Raw genomic sequence first — 22,190 nt, forward strand, 5'->3', positions numbered from 1 at the left:
TATTTTTAAAAGGAGAGCAATGAGTTTGGTATTTACAAGCCTTGTCGGGTATTAAAATACATAAAGTTAAATAACTTAAAAGAAGATTGTATTTAAGTTATATAACTTAGAAGAATATCAAAACAAATCCACAGATTTACGGAATAAAACATAGCCTAAAAACAGATCTCCAGACATACTAAAAACAACATATGACAAAGGAAATCATACATCAGCTGGAGATAGATTTATTCTCTAAAAAACTGGCAGAAGTCTAAAAACGGGGAAAGAACAGTGAATTTTACATTTTCTGTGACGGTTATTTGAAGTATGGATAAAAACTGCTGGCACCATTGCTCACCAAGTTTGTGTTCAATAAACAGAGATGTTTATGACTTTAAAAAAAACTGGTGGAAACTTATTTCTAAGACAAAAATAAATTTTTATCTTCAACTGTTAACATATACCACATACAAAATGAATATCTGCAGAATAAAAAACTTATTTGATATCTAAACGGGAAAGGACTTTCCTGAACATAAAAGCAGTAAAAGAAAAAGAAGTGATTCGCTTAACAATGTAAAAATTCAAAACTTATGTCTCCAAAAAATATAAGCCAGATAAACATCTGAGGAAACAATGTGACAAACTGGATATGTGACAAAAAGGATAATATAGCTATTATATAGAGATATCAGGCAAGTTGACAAGAAAAACAGTAAGACTCCCAGTAGAAAATGGGGAAAGGGTAAAACTAAGTCATAGAAAAGGACATGTAAAATGCTAATAAATTTAAAAAGATTCAAACCTACTAGTAATCTAATAAAAATGCAAATTAAACCAAGATCCTATTTTTCATCTATTAAGTTAGCACAAGACTTCTTATTACTATACTGATGAGGATGCAGTGAGACAAACACCTGGTGGGATTTTTAAACTTGTACTTTTATGGGAAGCAACTAACAATAGGCATCATGGCCTTTAAAAACATTCATGTTTCATTAATATCATAAAATCCACGTCTGATAATTTACATTAAGAAAAATTATCTAGGGAATTCCATGGCTGCCCATGGCTAGGACTCTGCACTTCCACGGTCGAGAAACAAAGACCCTGCAAGCAGCATGGTGCAGCCAAAAAACGAAAGAAAATTGTCTAAAAAGTGGAGAAAGATTTATTTTTAAAAAGATATTTATTAAGGTGCTACAAGAGTAGCAAACTATAAATTTTTTTTAATTTAAAGGGAGATGGTTAAACAGACAATAAGAATAAATGCCAATACAGCCATTACAGACATAATATCAAATAAGGTTTTTCAAAATGGAGAACTGCCCATACAATAATAAACAGAAAATCAAGAGACAGACTCTCTGCTGTCTGACCTCGACTCTACTTAATGTGTACATGGAAGTCACTTCAGTCATGTTCAACTCTTTGCAACCCTTTGGACTTCTGTGTCCATGTGTCTGGTTTCTCAACCACCAGGCTTCTCTGTCCATGAGATTCTCCAGACAAGAATACTGGAGTTGGTTGCCATGCCCTCCTCCAGGGGAATCTTCCCAACCTAGGGATGGAACCCACATCTCTTACATCTCCTGCATTGGCAGATGGATTCTTTACCACTAGTGCCACCTGGGAAGCCCACTTAATATGTGTATCTGTATAAAACTAGCAAGAAATGTACTAATGTTGATGGTGGTTATCTGAGTGGTGGGTTTGCTTACAATTTAATTTTTTTTAATTCTTTTTGTTAGTATTTTCCATTTTGACAAACCAGATGCATTACATTTATTATAAAATAAGAACAAGAAAAATAAGCAAAAATTCACGCTATTTTCAGAAGATTTGGGAACATACTGAGAAAGAAAAACAGCACAGTGATTAAGAGTTTGGACTCTCAGAATTGGTTTCAAATTACCTTCACTACTTAAACAATACAGGGTGAATTATTTAACTCTCTGAACCTGTTTCTTCAATTGTAAAATGAGGCTAATACTATTTTTCTATCTTACAGAGTTGTGAGAATCAAATGAAATACTGTGAATGGCTTAGCTCATCAATGTCTTTCATTTGGCACGTGTTCAATATCTAGTTCACCATTTAGTGTTCAATATTACATGCTCTGGTGGTTCCACAAAGACACACATCTACTTTTATTTTTGTTGTTATTTTGTTGTTACTGGAAAATATTAGACATATTTCCCCCAGATTCGTAAGCTCTCTTTGTATATTAAGGAAAATAGCTTTTGTCAAAAGTTTTTTCAAGTATATATTTTTCTTTTAACTTGGCTTATATTTCTATTTCCAGGCACAGGTTTAAAATAGTTTTGGTAGTCATATTATCAATCTTTTCCTTATGCTTCTGCATTTTGCAGGACAACCATTTCTTGAAGGAAAATAAAAACACATCTGTTATCTTTTCTAGTCAAGTGAATCACTGGGAGTTACTTTTTAATTTCTATTTCCAGGAGGCGGTCCTAAGATGGAGGAGGAATACGATGGGGAGACCACTTTCTCCCCCACAAATTCATTGAAAGAACATTTGAACGCTGAGTAAATTCCACAAAACAACTTCCGAATGCTGGCAGAGGACATCAGGCACCCAGAAAGGCCCGTCTTCGAAGGGAGGTAGGACAAAATATAAAAGATAAAAAGAGAGACAAAAGAGGTAGGGACGGAGATCCATCCCCGGAAGGGAATCTTAAAAGAGAAAGGTTTCCAAACACCAGGAAACACTCTCTTCAGCGGGTCTGTGGCAAGCCTTGGAATCTCAGAGGGCAAAATAACCGGGAGGAAAAATAAATAAATAATTAAAACCCACAGGTTACGTGCCTAACAGCAACTCCCAGTGGAACAGCAGCCCAGACACTTGCATCCCCCACTAGCAAGCAGGAGAGTGACAGGGAGGAGTGGACTGCATTGCTTAGGCTAAGGACCAGGCCTGAATGCCCTGAGGGCAATCTGAGGGAACTAGCTTGAGATAGTCGGAGAAGGCAATGGCACCCCACTCCAATACTCTTGCCTGGAAAATCCCATGGACAGAGGAGCCTGGTAGGCTGCAGTCCATGGGGTCGCTAAGAGTCGGATACGACTGAGCGACTTCACTTTCACTTCTCACTTTCATGCATTGGAGAAGGAAATGGCAACCCACTCCAGGGTTCTTACCTGGAGAATCCCAGGGATGGGGGAGCCTGGTGGGCTGCCGGTCTATGGGGTCGCACAGAGTTGGACACGACTGAAGCGACTTAGCAGCAGCAGCAGCAGCTTGAGATAGTAACCCAGACTGTGGGACAGCTATCCCGTGAAAAGCCTTAACCTAAGACACTGCCAGGCCCGCTCACAGAACAAAGGACTGAGCAGAGCTAGCCGGCTGCAGACTGGCCCATCACCCGCCGGAGGCAGACAGGCAAGGGCAGCCAGAGTCGGAAGGGGGCAATCGCGGCCCCAGAGAGGTATCCCATACCAAACTGCAAGCAGACTTCGTTGCTAACCAAGACTTATTGGGATTCTGGATGGTCGACATCCTCTGGGAGGGTCGCGGCCAAAGATCAGCTCCCCAGAAAAGACACACAGCACACCTGAGAAGGCGTGCCCATGGTACACCCAGAAAACCGAGTGGCTGAGACGGGGGAGGTGATGAGTTGCAGCTTTCAACTGGGGGTGACTGTGCTCACCAGGCACCTGGTCACCTGAGCTGCTCAGACCTGGGATGGGCACAGAACGCAGGCCCAACCAACTCTGCGCCTTTGTGGAGTACCTGAGAACCTGAACCTGAGTGGCTTAGACCTGGGGAATGCATGCAACCCAGGGCCAGCATCAGACAGTTCCCGGCAGAGCAACCTAGAGCCTGAGCAGTGTAGACTGGGAAAGCACACATGCCATGAGTGGGGGCAAACCCAGTGTGGCTGAGACACTAGGAGCACTCCCCACACACATCAGTGATATTTGTTTGCAGTGCTCCTCCCTCCCCACAGCACGGCTGAACAAGCGAGCCTAAATAAGTGACCACCACCACCCCGCCTTGTGTCAGGGCGGAAATTAGACACTGAAGAGACCAGTAAACAGAAGAAGCTAAAATAAACAGAGGGAACCGCTTTGGAAGTGACAGGTGCAACAGATTAAAACCCTGTAGTTACCACCGACTATGTAGGAAGGGGCCTATAGACCTTGAGAAGTACAAGCCGGACCAAGGAACTACCTGAAAATGAATTGACCGCACACTGTGCACAACAGATCCAGAGAAAGTCCTAGATACTATTATCATTTTTTAAATTAAAAAAAATTTTTTTTTACTTTTAAGTCCCCTATTACTCCTTTAATTTTTATTTTTATAACCTACTATTACCTTGAAAATAAAAAGACCCTATTTTTAAAGCAAACGTCACATATATATTTCATAATTTTTGTGACTTTGTTTTTTTGTTGTTGTTGTTTTGTTTTGCTTTCTTTTAATATTGTATTTTTGAGAATCTACCCTCTACTCTATATTTGTAATCTTTGCTTTTTGGTATTTGTTATCAACTTTCTACCTTTAAGAACCCAATCTTCAGTACCCATTTTTACATGGGACCGAGATCACTGGCCTGATTGCTCTCTCTCCCATTTGACTCGCCTTTTCCTCCACCAAGTCGCCTCTATCTCCCCCCTCCCCCTTTTCTTCTCTACCCAACTCAGTGAATCTCTTTGTGTGTTCCGGGCTGTGGAGAACACTTAGGGAACTGATTACTGGCTGGATCTGTCTCTTTCCTGTTGATTCCCCCTTTTATCCTCCTGACCACCTCTGTCTCCTTCCTCCCTCATCTCTTCTCTGTGTAACTCTGTGAACATCTCTGAGGGATCCAGACTGTGGAGAGGACATAGGGAAGTGATTACTGGCTAGCTTGCTCTCTCCCCTTTTGATTCCCCCTCTTCCCCTCCTGGTCACCTCTATCTCCCTCCTGCCTCTCCTCTTCTCCATGTAACTCTGTGTACCTATCTGGTGTCCCTCACTGTGGAGAAACTTTTCATCATTAACCTAGATGTTTTATCATCGGTGCTGTATAAATGGAGAAGTCTTGAGGCTACTGTAAGAATAAGACTGAAAACCAGAGGCAAGAGGCTTAAGTCCAAATCCTGAGAACACCAGAGAACTCCTGAATCCAGGGAACATTAATCGATAGGAGCTCATCAAACACCTCCATACCTACACTGAAACCAAGCACCACCCAAGGGCCAACAAGCTTCAGAGCAAGACATACCACACAAATTCTCCAGCAACACAGGAACATAACCCTGAGCCTCAATATACACGCTGACCAAAGTCACACACAAAACCCACCGACATCTCAAAACTCATTACTGGACACCTCATTGCACTCCAGAGAGAAGAAATCCAGCTCCACCCACCAGAACAACGACACAAGCTTCCCTAACCAGGAAACCTTGACAAGCCACCCATCCAACCCCACCCACAGCGAGGAACCTCCGCACTAAAGAGGAACCACAAACTGCCAGAATACAGAAAGGCCACCCCAAACACAGCAACATAAATAAGATGAAAAGGCAGAGGAAATACCCCACAGGTAAAGGAACAGGATAGATGCCCAACAAACCAAACAAAAGAGGAAGAGATAGGGAATCTACCTGGTAAAGAATTCCGAATAATGATGGTGAAAATGATCCAAAATCTTGAAAACAAATTGGAGTTACAGATAAATAGCCTGGAGACAAGGAAAGAGAAGATGCAAGAAAGGTTTAACAAGGACCTAGAAGAAATAAAAAAGAGTCAATATATAATGAATAATGCAATAAATGAGATAAAAAACACTCTGGAGGGAACTGACAGTAGAATAACGGAGGCAGAAGATAGGATAAGTAAGGTAGAAAATAGAATGGTAGAAATAAATGAAACAGAGAGGAAAAAAGAAAAAAAAATTAAAAGAAATGAGGACAACTTCAGAGACCTCTGGAACAATGTTAAACGCCCCAACATTTGAATCATAGGAGTCCCAGAAGAAGAAGACAAAAAGAAAGACCATGAGAAAACACTTGAGGAGATAATAGTTGAAAACTTCCCTAAAATGGGGAAGGAAATAATCACACAAGTCCAAGAAAAACCAGACAGCCCCAAACATGATAAACTCAAGGTGAAACACCCCAAGACACATATTAATCAAATTAACAAAGATCAAACACAAAGAACAAATGCTAAAAGCAGCAAGGGAAAAACAACAAATAACACACAAGGGGATTCCCATAAGAATAATAGCTGATCTTTTAATAAAAACACTTCAAGCCAGAAGGGAATGGCAAGACATACTTAAAGTGATGAAAGAAAATAAGTTACAGCCCAGATTACTGTACCCAGCAAGTATTTCATTCAAATATGAAGGAGAAATCAAAAGCTTTACAGACAAGCAAAAGCTGAAAGAATTCAGCACCACCAAACCAGCTCTCCAACAAATGCTAAAGGATCTCCTCTAGACAGGAAACACAGAAAGGGTGTATAAACTCAAACCCAAAACAATAAAGTAAATGGCAATGGGATCATACTTATCAATAATTACCCTAAATTTAAATGGGTTGAATGCCCCAACCAAAAGACAAAGACTGGCTGAATGGATACAAAAACAAGACCCCTATATATGTTGTCTACAAGAGATCCACCTCAAAACAAGGGACACATACAGATGGAAAGTGAAGGGTTGGAAAAAGATATTCTATGCAAATAGAGACCAAAAGAAAGCAGGAGTAGCAATACTCATATCAGATAAAATAGACTTTAAAACAAAGGCTGTGAAAAGAGACAAAGATGGACACTACATAATGATCAAAGGGTCAATCCAAGAAGAAGATATAACAATCATAAATCTATATGCACCCAACATAGGAGTACTGAAATATATAAGACAAATGCTAACAAGTATGAAAGGGGAAATTAACAATAATAGTGGGAGACTTTAATACCCCACTCACACCTATGGATAGATCAACTACATAGAAAATTAACAAGGAAACCAAACTTTAAATGATACAATAGACCAATTAGACCTAACTGATATCTATAGGACATTTCACCCCAAAACAATGAATTTCACCTTTTTCTCAAATGCACATGGAACCTTCTCCAGGATAGATCACACCCTGGGTCATAAATCTAGCCTTGGTAAATTCCAAAAAATTGAAATCATTCCAAGCATCTTTTCTGACCACAATGCAGTAAGATTATATGTCAATTACAGTAGAAAAACTATTAAAAATTCCAACATATGGAGGCTGAACACCACACTGCTGAATAACCAACAAATCACAGAAGAAGTCAAAAAAGAAATCACAAATGAAAATGAAAACACGACAACCCAAAACCTATGGGACATTGTAAAAGCAATGCTAAGGGGAAGGTTCACAGCAATTCAGGCTTACCTCAAGAAACAAGAAAAAAGTCAAATAAATAACCTAACTCCACACATAAAGCAACCTGAAAAGGAAGAAATGAAGAACCCCAGGGTTAGCAGAAGGAAAGAAATCTTTAAAATTAGGGCAGAAATAAATGCAAAAGAAGCAAAAGAGACCATAGCAAAAATCAACAAAGCCAAAGCTGGTTCTTTGAGAAGATAAATAAAATTGACAAACCATTAGCCAGAGTCAACAAGAAACAAAGGGAGAAATATCAAATCAACAAAATTAGAAAGAAAAATGGAGAGATCACAACAAACAACACAGAAATACAAAGGATCATAAGAGACTATTATCAGCAACTATACATCAATAAAATGGAAAACTTGGGAAAAATGGACAAATTCTTAGAAAAGTACAACTTTCCAAAACTGAACCATGAATAAATAGAAAATCTTAACAGACCCATCACAAGCACGGAAATTGACACTGTAATCAGAAATCTTCCAACAAACAAAAGCCCAGGACCAGATGGCTTCACAGCTGAATTCTACCAAAAATTTAGAGAAGAGCTAACACCTATCCTACTCAAACTCTTCCAGAATATTTCAGAGGTAGGTAAACTTCCAAACTCATTCTATGAGACCACCATCACCCTAATACCAAAACCTGACAAAGATGCCACATAAAAAAACTACAGGCCAATATCACTGATGAACATAAGATGCAAAAATACTTAACAAAATTCTAGAAAACAGAATCCAACAACATTATTAAGAAGATCATACATCATGACCAAGTGGGCTTTATCCCAGGGATTGAAGGATTCTTCAATATCCACAAGTCAATCAACGTAATACTCCACATTAACAAATCAAAACATAAATATATGATTATCTCAAAAGATGCAGAAAAAGCCTTTGACAAAATTCAACAACCATTTATGATTAAAATAAAAAAAACCCTCCAGAAAGCAGGAATAGAAGGAACATACCTCAACATAATAAAAGCTATATATGACAAACCCACAGCAAACATCCTCAATGGTGAAAAATTGAAAGCATTTCCCCTAAAGTCAGGAACAAGACAAGGGTGCCCACTCTCACTGCTACTATTCAACATAGTTTTGGAAGTTTTGGCCACAGCAATCAGAGCAGAAAAAGAAATAAAAGGAATGCAGATTGGAAAAGAAGCAGTAAAACTCTCACTGTTTGCAGATGGCATGATCCTCTGCATAGAAAATACTAAAGACTCCACCAGAAAATTACTAAAGCTAATCAATGAATATAGTAAAGTTGCAGGATATAAAATCAACACATAGAAATCCCTTGCATTCCTATACACTAACAATGAGAAAACAGAAAGAGAAATTAAGAAAACAATTCCATTCACCATTGCAATGAAAAGAAAAAAATACTTAGGAATATATCTACCTAAAGAACAAAAGACCTATATATATGAAACTATAAAACAATGGTGAAAGAAATCAAAGAGGACACAAATAGATGGAGAAATATACCGTGTTCATGGATCAGAAGAATCAATATAGTGAAAATGAGTATGCTACCCAAAGCAATCTATAGATTCAATGCAATCCCTATCAAGCTACCAATGGAATTCTTCAGAGAACTAGAACAAATAATTTCACAATTTGTATGGAAATACAAAAAACCTTGAATAGCCAAAGCAATCTTGAGAAAGAAGAATGGAATTGGAGGAATCAATCTGCCTGACTTCAGTCTCTACTACAAAACCACAGTCATCAAGACAGTATGGTACTGGCACAAAGACAGAAATATAGATCAATGGAACAAAATAGAAAGCCCAGAGATAAATCCATGCACCTATGGACACCGTATCTTCAACAAAGGAGGCAAGAACATACAATTGGGGAAAAGACAATCTCTTTAACAAGTGGTGCTGGGAAAACTGGTCAACCACCTGTAAAAGAATGAAACTAGAACACTTTCTAACACCATACACAAAAATAAACTCAATATGGATTAAAGATCTAAATGTAAGACCAGAAACTATAAAACTCCTAGAGGAAAACATAGACAAAACACTCCCCGACATAAACCACAGCAGGATTCTCTATGACCCACCTCCCAGAGTAACGGAAATAAAAGCAAAAATAAACAAATGGGTCCTAATTAAAATTAAAAGCTTCTGAAAAAAAAATTAAAAGCTTCTGCTCAACAAAGGAAACTATAAGCAAGGTGAAAAGACAGCCTTCAGAACAGGAGAAAATAATAGCAAATGAAGCAACAGACAAAGAATTAATCTCAAAAATATCCAAGCAACTCCTGCAGCTCAATTCCAGAAAAATAAACGACCCAATCAAAAAGTGGGCCAAAGAACTAAACAGACATTTCTCCAAAGAAGACATACAGATGGCTAACAAACACATGAAAAGATGCTCAACATCACTCATTATCAGAGAAATGCAAATCAAAACCACAATGAGGTACCATTTCACACCAGTCAGAATGGCTGCTATCCAAGAGTCTACAAGCAATAAATGCTGGAGAGGGTGTGGAGAAAAGGGAACCCTCCTACACGTTGGTGGGAATGCAAACTAGTACAGCCACTATGGAGAACAGTGTGGAGATTCCTTAAAAAACTGGAAATAGAACTGCCATATGACCAAGCAATCCCACTGCTGGGCATATACACCAAGGAAACCAGATCTGAAAGAGACACGTGTACCCCAATGTTCATCGCAGCACTGTTTATAATAGCCAGGACATGGAAGCAACCTAGATGCCCATCAGCAGACAAATGGATAAGAAAGCTGTGGTACATATACACAATGGAATATTACTCAGCCATTAAAAAGAATACATTTGAATCAGTTCTAATGAGGTGGATGAAACTGGAGCCTATTATACAGAATGAAGTAAGCCAGAAAGAAAAACACCAATACAGTATACTAACGCATATATCGGAATTTAGAAAGATAGTAACGATAACCCTGTATGCGAGACAGCAAAAGAGACAGTCTTTTGGACTCTGTGGGAGAGGGGGAGGGCGGGATGATATGGAAGAATGGCACTGAAACATGTAAATTATCATATTTGAAACGAATCACCAGTCCAAGTTCGATGCATGATACAGGGTGCTCAGGGCTGGTGCACTGGGATGAACCAGAGGGATGGGATGGGGAGGAAGGTGGGAGGGGGGTTCAGGATGGGGAACACATGTACACCCATGGCACATTCATGTCAATGTATGGCAAAACCAATACAATATTGTAAAGAAAATAAATAAATAAATAAAACTGGAAAAAAAATAAAGAAAAATTTCTATTTCCCATTCTTCTCTTACAAGGTCACTTAGGATAACTATTCTTTCCTTTACTAATTCCTTAATATCTTCATGGTCTCACCTTTTCAGTTTCATTTTTCTTCCTAACCTTACCAGTTTTTTATCTCAAAAAGCATAACAAGTTCAAAGGAGTTCTATGAATAGAGATTCAGTTCAGTTCAGTCACACAGTTGTGTCCGACTCTTTGCAACCCCATGAACCTCAGCACACCAGGCCTCCCTGTCCATCACCAACTCCCAGAGTCTACCCAAACCCATGTCCATTGAGTCGGTGATGCCATCCAACCATCTCATCCTCTGTCGTCCCCTTCTCCTCCTGCCCTCAGTCTTTCCCAGCATCAGGGTCTTTTCAAATGAGTCAGCTCTTCGCATCAGGTGGCCAAAGTATTGGAGTTTCAGCTTCAATATCAGTCCTTCCAATGAACACCCAGGACTGATCTCCTTGAGGATGGACTGGTTGGATCTCCTTGCAGTCCAAGGGACTCTCAAGAGTCTTCTCCAACACCACCATTCAAAAGCATCAATTCTTCGGCGCTGTTTTCTTTATAGTCCAACTCTCACATCCATACATGACTACTAGAAAAACCATAGCCTTGACTAGATAGACCTCTGTTAGCAAAGTAATGTCTCTGCTTTTTAATACAAAGACCTAGAATATGGATATTCAAACTTAAGTGGTGGATTATCTATAAGTCACGGGACCATGAAGCAATAGTTCACTAAAATTAAATACACAACTTTGTGCTAAGGCAGGTAACAATGCATATCAAGTTAAGGAAAACCATATAGGAGGTACAAAAGGAACAAGAAAAAATTATGGGAAAAAAATTTGAAGGTAAAAAAACTACACTATATAAATTAGACTCATTAATTCTTATATTGAAGAAAGGTCATTTTATTTCAGCAGCTAAATCCCATACTTTCAATAGTTAATGCTCCCTGTGAACATGTGGAAGCCACTGAAGTGGAAAATATAGTATTGGGACTAGACAGTGAATAAGCCTGAAACAAGGGAGCCTCTCACGGATTAGCCCTAACACAACACCAAGTCCATGTTTGTTTATCTTTTAAAATATAACTTTAATTTCTTAAGCCAAAGTAGCCACATTATAAACAATTTGGAAAAGAAAGAGGGGAATCCTCTTTCTAATCCTCCAATCCTAATAAAATTACTAATAGTTTATTTCCTTATTATTATGTATTTTAAAAATAATATCACAGTAATTAAAAAAATCCCATTTCTTCTCTATAAGGATAGTCTAGCATAATATTGCTAAATGCATGGGTTCTGGAATTAGACTGACCCAGTTAAAATCCTGCTGCTCCCCACTTAATAAAAGTTTGTGTGACTTTGGGGAAATTACTTCATCTACCTACCCATGTGTTCCCTCCCTGTTGTTTGACCTGAGGCCAGTCTATGGTGGAGGTGATGAGGATAACGGCAACCTCCTTCAGAAGGGTTGTGCACGTACTGCCGCACTCAGTGCCCCTGACCCTGCTGCAGGCCACCACTGACCCACACCTCCACCGGAGATGCCACGACACTCACAGGCAAGTCTGGGTCAGTCTCTTGTGGGATCACTGCTCCTTTCTCCTGGGTCCTGGTGTGCTCACGGTTTTGTTTGTACCCTCTAAGAGTCTGTTTCCCAGTCCTGTGTAAGTAATGGCCACTCTGTGGTGGGGTTAATGGTGACCTCCTCCAAGAGGTGCCCATCAAAACAGAACCCAGTTTCCCCCTCAGTCAGTCTCTCCCATCAGGAAGCTTCCATAAGCCCCTTATCCTTATCCATCAGAGGGCAGACAGAATGAAATCCACAATCACAGAAAACTAATCAAACTGATCACATGGACCAAAGCCCTGTCTAACGCAGTGAAACTATGAGTCATGCCGTGTAGGGCCACCCTATAGGGATGGGTCACTGTGGAGAGTTCTGACAAAATGTGGTCCACTGGAGTAGGGAATGGCAAACCACTTCAGTACTCTTGCCTCATGAAGCCCAGGAACAGTATGAAAAGGCAAAAAGATAGGACACTGAAAGATGAACTCCCCAGGTCGGTAGGTGCCCAATATGCTACTGGAGAACAGTGGAGAAATAACTCCAGAAAGAATGAAGAGACAGAGCCAAAGCAAAAACAACACGCAGTTGTGAATGTGACTAGTGATGGAAGCAAAGTCCGATGCTGTAAACAACAATATTGCATAGAAACCTGGAATGTTAGGTCCATGAATCAAGGTAAACTGGAAGTGGTCAAACAGGAGATGGCAAGAGTGAAAATTGACATTTTAGGAATCAGTGAACTAAAATGGACTGGAATGGGTGAATTCAACTCAGATGACCATTATATCTACTACTGTGGACAAGAATCCCTTAGAAGATATGGAGTAGCCATCACAGTCAATAAAAGAGTCCAAAATGCAGTACTTGGATGCCATCTCAAAAACGACAGAATGATCTCTGTTCGCTTCCAAGGCAAACCATTCAATATCACAGTAATCCAAGTCTATGCCCCAATCACTAATGCTGAAGAAGCTGAAGTTGAACGGTTCTATGAAGACCTACAAGACCTTCTAGAATGAACACCCAAAAAAGATGTCCTTTTCATTACAGGAATGCAAAAGTAGAAAATCAAGAGACACCTAGAGTAACAGGCAAGTTTGGTCTTAGAGTACAAAATGAAGAAGGGCAAAAGCTAAAAGAGTTGTGCCGAGACAACATACTTGTCATAGCAAACACCCTCTTCCAACAACACAAGAGAAGACTCTACACATGGACATCACCAGATGGTCCACACCAAAATCAGACTGATTACATTCTTTACAGCTGAAGATGGAGAAGCTCTATACAGTCAGCAAAAACAAGACCAGGAGCTGAATGTGGCTCAGATCATGAACTCCTTATTGCAAAATTCAGATCTAAATGGAAGAAAGCAGGGAAAATCACTAGACCATTCAAGTATGACCTAAGTCTTATACAGTGGAAGTGACAAACAGATTCAAGGGACTAGATCTGATAGAGTGCCTGAAGAATGATGAACAGAGGTTTATGACACTGTACAGGAGGCAGCAATTAAGACCATCCCGAAGAAAAAGAAATGCAAAAAGGCAAAATGGTTGTCTGAGGAAGTGAAAGGCAAAGGAGAAAAGGAAAGATATGCCCATTTGAATGCAGAATTCCAAAGAATAGCAAGGAGAGATAAGAAAGCCTTCCTTAGTGATCAATGATAAGAACTAGAGGAAAACAATAGAATGGGAAAGACAGATTTCTTCAAGAAAATTAGAGATCCCAAGGCAACATTTCATGCAAAGAAGGGCACAATATAGGACAGAAATGGTATGGACCTAACAGAAGCAGAAGATATCAAGAAGAGGTGGTACCAATACACAGAAGAAGTATATAAAAAAGATCTTAATGACCCAGATAACCATGATGGTGTGATCACTCACCTAGAGCCAGACATCCTGTAACGCGAAGTCAAGTGAGCCTTAGGAAGCATCACTACAAGCAAAGCTAGTGGAGGTGTTGGAATTCCAGTTGAGCTATTTCAAATCCTAAAAGATGATGCTGTGAAAGTGCTGCACTCAGTGAGTGAGTGAGTGAAAATCACTCAGTCGTGTCTGACTCTTTGAGACTCCATGGACTGTCCCTGGAATTCTCCAGGTCAGAATACTGGAGTGGGTAGCCTTTCCCTTCTCCAGGGGATCTTCCCAACCAGGGATCAAACCCAGGTCTCCCACATTGCAGGCAGATTCTTTACCAGCTGAGCCACAAGGGAAGCCCAACCACACTGGAATGGGTGGCCTTTCCCTTCTCAAGAGGACCTTCCAGACCCAGGAAGTGAACTGGGGTCTCCTGCATTGCAGGCAGGTTCTTTACCAACTGAGCTATCAGTGCTCAATATGCCAGCAAATCTGGAAAAATCAGCAGTGGCTATAGGACTTGAAAAGGTCCATTTTCATTCCAATCACAAAGAAAGGCAATGCCAAAGAATGTTCAAACTATCCCATAATTGCACTCATCTCACATGCTAGCAAAGTAATGCTCAAAATTCTCCAAGTCAGGCTTCAATAGTACATGAACCATGAACTTCCAGATGTTCAAGCTAGATTTAGAAAAGGCAGAGGAACCAGAGATCAAATTGCCAACATCTGCTGGATCATCAAAAAAGCAAGAGAGTTCCAGAAAAACATCTACTTCTGCTTCATTGACTACACCAAAGCCTTTGACTGTGTAGATTACAACGAACTGGAAAATTCTTCAAGAGATGGGAATACCAGACCACCTGACCTGCCTCCTGAAAAATGTATCTGCAGGTCAAGATGCAACAGCTAGAACCGGACATGGAACAACAGACTAGTTCGTTAAGTACGTTAAGGCTGAATATTGTCAGTCTGTTTCTTTAACTTATTTGCAGAGTACATCATGAGAAATGCCGGGCTGGATTAAACACAAGCTGGAATCAAGACTGCTGGGAGAAACACCAATAACCTCAGATATGCAGACGACACCACCCTTATGAAAGAAAAGTGAAGAACTAAAGAGTCTCTTGATGAAAGTGAAAGAGGAGAGTGAAAATGTTGGCTTAAAACTCAACATTCAGAAAACTTAGATCATTGCATCTGGTCCCATCACTTCATGGCGAATAGATGGGGAAACAATGGAAACAGTGACAGACTTTATTTTGAGGGGCTCCAAAATCACTGCAGATGGCGACTACAACCATGAAATTAAAAGACGCTTACTCCTTGGAAGAAAAGCCATGACCAACCTAGACAGCATATTAAAAAGCAGAGACATTACTTTGCCGACAAAGGTTCGTCTAGTCAAAGCTATCGTTTTCCAGTAGACATGTATGGATGTGAGAGCTGGACTATAAAGAAATCTGAGTGCCGAAGAATTTATGCTTTTGAACTGTGGTACTGGAGAAGACTCTCAAGAGTCCTTCAGACTGCAGGAAGATCCAACCAGTCAATCCTAAAGGAAATCAGTCCCAAATATTCATTGGAAGGACTGATGCTGATGCTGAAACTCCAATACTTTGGCCACCTGATGTGAAGAACTGACTCACTAGAAAAGAACCCTGATTCTGGGAAAGATTGAAGGCAGGAGGAGAAGGGGACGACAGAGAATGAGATGGTTGGATGGCATCACCAATTCTAAGGACACGAGTTTGAGTAAACTCCGGGAGCTGGTGATAGACAGGGAAGCCTGGCGTGCTGTAGTCCATGGGGTCACATAGAATTGGACACGACTGAGCGACTGAACTGAACTGACCTGACCTATATACTTGATCTCTTTTTCCGTAAAATGGCAATGGTGATAATGATACCAATGTCATAAGATGACTGAAGATTAAATGAGATTAAGACACAGTGTTCAAAGGTGTCTATATTGAATGAAGTATACAAATCAGTGAAGTATACAAATTCAGTACCTTTTGGATAATTCTTTCTTGTGATCTGTTGCTAGTACACTGCTTTCCCTAAAGGCCTTTAGTTCATTTGATGTTACTTCATCATGCTGTGGACAGCAAAAGAAATCACATTTTAAAAAATCAGCCATATCAATCATGCAATCAATAACATTTTTTTAAAAAGTAAATTGGCATTATATATAGCAACAGTCACAAAAGTATCTACAGACTCAGATCCATTCCGTTTCATAGGAAAAACTCACAAAATTTTGTATATATACACACACACAGAATTATCTATTTTTAGAGATACATACAGAAAGGAGACCTGGGTTTTTAAAATATAAGCTATGCTCATATTAGATAGTAAAACTGACTGATTTTATTCTCTTATTGATTTTTGAAATTTTCCCTAATGTGGTCATACAATGCTTTGGTTTAAAAAAAAAAAAAGAAGCAGCAGCAGCAGCCAAGAAAAGTGTTATTGATCTAAACTTTCTTAAAATCTTTGACATGAAAACTCCTAGGCATCCTGCAAGCTACAAATCAAAAATATGAAGTAAGCTGAACAAACTGTTTCCCCTTTAAAATTAAAGTGAAACATTTAGCTATGGAGTTACAAAAGAACTAAACATATATAAAGCTTTTCCAAAAGATTATGTTAAAGTTGACAGGCCTCAGATTCTGGTATCTATCACATAATATATTTACATAATATTCCATTAGGAAATTTCTATATATAGGTTGCAAGCCCACTCCAAACAATAATAATGTTTCCCAAATTACTTTCCAGATTTACCCTTGCTATTGCCATTAAAAGAGGTAACTTCTACTTAAAATTCCATGGTTGTATTATTTTAATTAGTTAATACTCAATATCAATCAATATTTGAAAGAACAAAATCCTTTATCATATAATCATACAATTTCTAGAGTCAACAGTCAATACAGGCATATGCTACTAATACATTAGAAAAAACACTGGATTGGGCTGAAGCTGAGAAAATTTGGTTCCACTTTGCTAATATCTGGCTATGTGAACTAAGTCAGAGGTCTTACCTTCTTACCTCAGTCTTCTCATTTCTAAAACAGAGTAATTAATGATCTTCAAGGGCCTTTTAGTATACTCAATAATTATTATCAAATAATAACCATTCTACCACCATCTATGTCCCTGGAACACTCTAACAAGTCAAGGATTAGCATATTTGCTCATAATTAGATTCAGAACTTTGAACATGAACACAAGATAATACTGTGTTTTCTTGATGTTGTTTTGGCAGTTCCTGGGATCTTATTTCTCCGACCAAAGATTGAACCTGGGCCCTCAGCAATAAGAGTGCGGTGTCATGCTGGACTTCCAGGGAATCCCCTATACTGTGTCCTTTTTATTATATGACATTGAGCTGAACATAACAAGAGGTTGTTTCAAATTGGTGATGCTAAATTTGATCAGCTGGTTAAGCTGGTGTCTGCCAGATCCCTCCATTGTAAAGGTACAAGCAATGTTTGCCTTTGTAATTAATAAGTAATCTGTGAGGTGATCATTTTAGATAATGATTTTAGCATCCATTTATGACCTTTGCCCAAATCAACTATTTTACTGGGAGTGGTAACATGCAAATTTTCTACCCTATCATCCTTTCTACATTTATTACCTATTATTCTGAAAGGAAATTTTCCCTACCCCATCTTTTACTTCCCTCCTTCCCTCTTTCCTTTCTGCCTTTTTTCTTCCTTTTGCTCCTCTGTTCTTTTTTTCTTTACGCTTTTGGAGTATCACTGTGGAATTACGGATTTTTTTTTTATTTAAAATATTATAATCCATCACCATCATTATTCTTTTTGGATAAATTCTTATCCCAATTTTGCCTTGCATAAAGATTCTGAAGTAAATAAAAAACATGGCAAATGTGAGGCAGGATGACAAAAGCTAAAAAACTTACAGTATTGCATACATTTATTGAGGTATTATTCATAACATTTAACAAATAGTACAACAAGAAATTAATCAAATAGTATCTACACTGGCAGCAAAGAACTGGTAAATACTGTGTACTTATTATTCCCTTAATATTACTGATGAAAATTTTCAAGCTTTTTATTTTATTCATACAAAAATCTCAATTTCACTAATGTTACTAGTGTAAAAACAATGCCAAATGAGATAATGTTCAATAAAAATATGCCCTCTGGATTCCTTACTCTGGGTCACTGGAACTAACACATCACTAGTACATATTTTAAAGATTACACAGCTTTCAAATTTTTTTGAAACTGTATATTCTGTATAAACTGTATACCTTAATTTACTCTTACCTTTTCTATCAGAAAATGTTGGTCTTGTTCCCAAATAAAACTACCAATTTTTCTCCTTATTTCTATAGGAAGAAAAATAAATCCAATATTATTTTTCAAAAAGTAACTTTGTAGAATTCACTGAATTTTGTTTAGGTTTCAAATTTCTAGGTCTGCATTATTGCACTTGTATCACAAGTACCTAAGATACTTGTTTAAAATGAGGACTCCTATTGAACCAGATTGTTGAGGAGAAGCTGGGAACTTGCATTTCTAACAAACTCCAGATGATTCCAATGCATTAAGTGAATCATTGTTCTAAACTGTTTCGGCTATGATATTTTCGTAAGGTGTCAGTGTGTTTAGGCCAAGCATTAATAAAGGTAATTGTCCAGTCAAAATAAAAGGCATAAAATTCCTGAATTTGTGAGTGCTTAAATAATTCAATAGTTTAGTTTGTTAAACGAAGGTAGGATGAGCAACATGTCTATTGGGCATGATAGTGTAGGAATTCTACAATGCTCAGCATGTCAAAGGACTGACATCATCTTAAATCAATGATCTCAGGTTTCCACAGTAGCCCACCACTCAAGGACAAAAAGTTAACATTCCTCTAGACCTAAGCTGTCAAGATTCCTCTAAACCTAAGCTACCTAGATAAATGTGGGTACATATGTGAAATGTTTAGTTAGTCCAACTTGAGATGTGCTGTACGTTTAAAATAAACACTGGATTTCAAATCCAGTAGCAAAAAATAGAATGCAAAAATTTATCAATAATTTTATCCGGAGTATATATTGAAATAATATTCTAGTTATGTTAAATAAAACATATTCTTAATATGAATTTCATCTTTTTTTATTAACTTGTGGGTATTAGGAAACTTAAAATTAGTATGTTGCTTACATTTGCCTTTCACGCTTCTATCCCAGTCTAGGTGAATAATAATGCATACTTTTAATTTTTAAAAAGGAGCATGTTTTCATTTAAAATGGATTTTTTTTAAGTCGAATACATTCTAATATACGTTGTTAAACTCAAAGATGTGATAGGAGTGGTAACTTAGATCAGATAGTCATTCCATAATATAAGCTCCCTGAAGGTAGGTATTCACTGATTTTAAGCAAATCAATTCTCCTATCCAGTCATTAATTTATTTGCATAACCACTTAGAACAATTTATTTTTTAAGTTATAACTAGGTTTTGCCAGGACATCAACTATGGAAGAAAGCCAATCCTCGAAGTTCCCAAAGCTCTTCTACAGAAATATTTTTCAAGTTTGTTTTTTTTTTTAATTTTTTAAAATTTGTACTATTTTCAGTCTGTCTTTCTAGGGATGGACACATACACATCAAGAAACACATCAAGAATTGGGTAATAATAAGATCTACAAAAATGGGATATTTAATGCTAGTTGATAAAATACAGGTAGGATAAGGACAGAACAGGCTAAGAATGTGTGTTCCTAGCAGGGAATGCTGAAAGAACCAATCTCAGAAGCAATCTATTCATTTGCTCTTTACTTCATACGGTTGCTGAAGTAATTAATGTGTAAAAGTACTTTAAATAATATAAAAGCAATACAAATACATGGTTTTATTATCACGATGAATCTTGAAATATCAGTGGGGGAAAAAAAACAGAAAAAATAACAGTGAGAGTCAAAACTAGCTACGAGCATTTATTATAAACTCACAGGTCAGATTACTTAATATATTATCCTCAAAACAACTGGGGAGAAATTGCTGGAGGCCACAAAAATTAGTTAAGTGCTGGATTCTCGCCAGTGAACAATGTGAGGACAATATTTTCATCAGTCTTATTCACCACTGAATCCCCAGAGCCTTGGTTGAAACGCAGCACACAGCAGGAGATCGGTGAATCTAAGACTGAATGATAAACAAATCAAGAATACACACCCAAGGCAATATGATCCAAAGTACATGCTTTTCTGTTTATATTAAATGACATAAAACAAAAAGTTCTGATGAATAACAAATATCAGTAAAGTTGGATGACATAACAGGATTTCGCGGTTTAACAGAGATGAAAGATCTTTGCTAACCTTTTTGCAGGCTTGCAGGAGGAAGAATGAAATGACCTAAAGCCACCGAGTTTTTTATTTCAGCATTGGCTACAGCAGAGAGATAGCAGGCGTGAAAAACTGTAGCATTATCTTCTATGTAATCAAGACTCTGATATATTCTAGGAGAAAGGAAATAATTTAGGTTATGAAATAAACAAAAATGTATTCAACATTTCAAAAGAACGAATAAATGAATGGAAACAGAATTATCTGTAGGTGATCTGGAGACTGGAGGGTGGGGAGTGAAGGGGTGAGAAACGGAGGGAGCCAGAACCGTGATCAGACCTCTGTTCTGTAAACATAATCCCACTGCAATGTTAAGAGGGCTCCCAGGTGGACAGATTGGAGTCGGAGCAACCTCTCAGAAAGTTCCTGTGATATCAGGGCAAGAGACAATTTACGGTGTGTACTAAAATAGTGGCAGCAAGAACAAAGAACATTTACAGGAGCACGGTACATGGTGTTTGACCTTGGATTAATTGGATTAATTAATAGATTAATGGGAGTAGGCGTTATTACTCAAAAAATTACCAACATTTTCAGAACACAACGTTTAAGATAACAGGCAATCAGATTTGGTTTAAATATACTGAATAGGAGAGTTCTACAAGGCATCACACGGGTGTGGGAGAGTCTGCTGGAAAAACACAACTTGAAGTCGGGAAAAGACTTGAGGAGCAGGTAGGAGGCCAGGCCTTAGCCGCAGTAAAAAGGGACCGTGAGCTATTCCCGCGCCTGCCCCTCCCCCTCCCCGCACATCCAGACAGGACTGAAAATTTGCTCGTTTCCAGTCTCTTCCTATTATCAATATTTATTAGCCGACGGCGACTTCCAGCGACAACTCCTGGTTCCTCATGACCCAAAAGGTACCCCCAGGTGACCTTCAGGTACCTCAGCGTGTCTGGGTGTGAGGCATCGCAGCTGAACAAGAAGTCGGCGACCCTCGGGTCACTGATAGTCCCCCCTTCAGCCACTGTGGAGGCAAGAGCACAGGGTGAGCCCAGCAAATGCCCTGGGGCCAAGGTACCAGAGAGAGGAGCGGTGCTCTCCTCACCACCTCGCGCACCCCTTCTGCCCAACCTCCTACCCCAAAACTGCCTCAAGTCGTGGCTGACGCTGCCACAGAACCAGCCCCGCTGCCCTTGAAACATGGCGCTGCCTCACGCTCCTCACACGCGTGGACTTAGTTGGGGGGGGGGGCGGGGCGGAAGGTGAGGTCACTGATTGGTCCCGGGTTCGAAGCCAAGCTCCATGATTGGCTGTCAGAGTAATGCCTCGGAAAAGCCTGAGGCACAACGGAGAAGGTTCTGGTCCTCTACCAGCTGTGCGGAGCTGCTTGTGGAATTGTAAAGAGTCGTCTAAGCTTTCCCTGACTCGGCCGAGGAGGAAGGTATCCTGCTTGTGAGTTTTAAACCCTGAGTATTAACAAAGGTTTTGTGCTGTGTCGTTATTTTGAAACAAAACCCATCTTATCTCTTTTAAATAAATGTTTCAATTGGAGTCTCTAAAAGAGAAGAATTCTTAAACAAACAAAAATATCATTAGCACATTTTAAAAGGGACTTCCCTGGTGGTCCAGAGGTTAGGATTCCACAGCTGCCGTTGCAGGCCTAAAAAAAGCAAAAAACGAAAACCCAAAAACCTTTTTTTCAAAAGTTTGTTTAATATACTAATGTATCACCAGTGTTCAAGTTATGTTTTTCTTCAGAGTTCCC

At 38.9% G+C, this 22,190-nt stretch overlaps 1 protein-coding gene across 18 annotated transcripts in view; it reads right to left on the minus strand.

Annotated features, from left to right (window-relative positions):
• LOC122684963 (telomere repeats-binding bouquet formation protein 2) overlaps positions 1-21,676 on the minus strand; it is a 101,320-nt gene extending 79,644 nt beyond the window's left edge. For 4 of the 18 annotated variants that reach the window (XM_043889540.1, XM_043889538.1, XM_043889537.1 and 1 more), the window contains exons 1-5: positions 21,564-21,663; positions 21,368-21,449; positions 20,456-20,595; positions 18,411-18,472; positions 16,113-16,198 (exon numbers count right to left, since the gene is read on the minus strand). In XM_043889540.1, coding sequence (XP_043745475.1) covers positions 16,113-16,198; positions 18,411-18,472; positions 20,456-20,595; positions 21,368-21,449; positions 21,564-21,627 — 434 coding nt within the window. In that variant the 5' untranslated portion in view covers positions 21,628-21,663. Of the gene's footprint in view, positions 1-16,048; positions 16,199-18,410; positions 18,473-20,455; positions 20,596-21,367; positions 21,450-21,563 lie in introns of those variants that run through there. The other 14 variants (XM_043889534.1, XM_043889539.1, XM_043889535.1 and 11 more) reach the window with 6 other exon arrangements.
• Between the last annotated feature and the right edge of the window lie 514 nt (positions 21,677-22,190).

Source organism: Cervus elaphus, chromosome 27 (genome assembly GCF_910594005.1).
Source record: "Cervus elaphus chromosome 27, mCerEla1.1, whole genome shotgun sequence".
Lineage (NCBI taxonomy): Eukaryota > Metazoa > Chordata > Mammalia > Artiodactyla > Cervidae > Cervus > Cervus elaphus.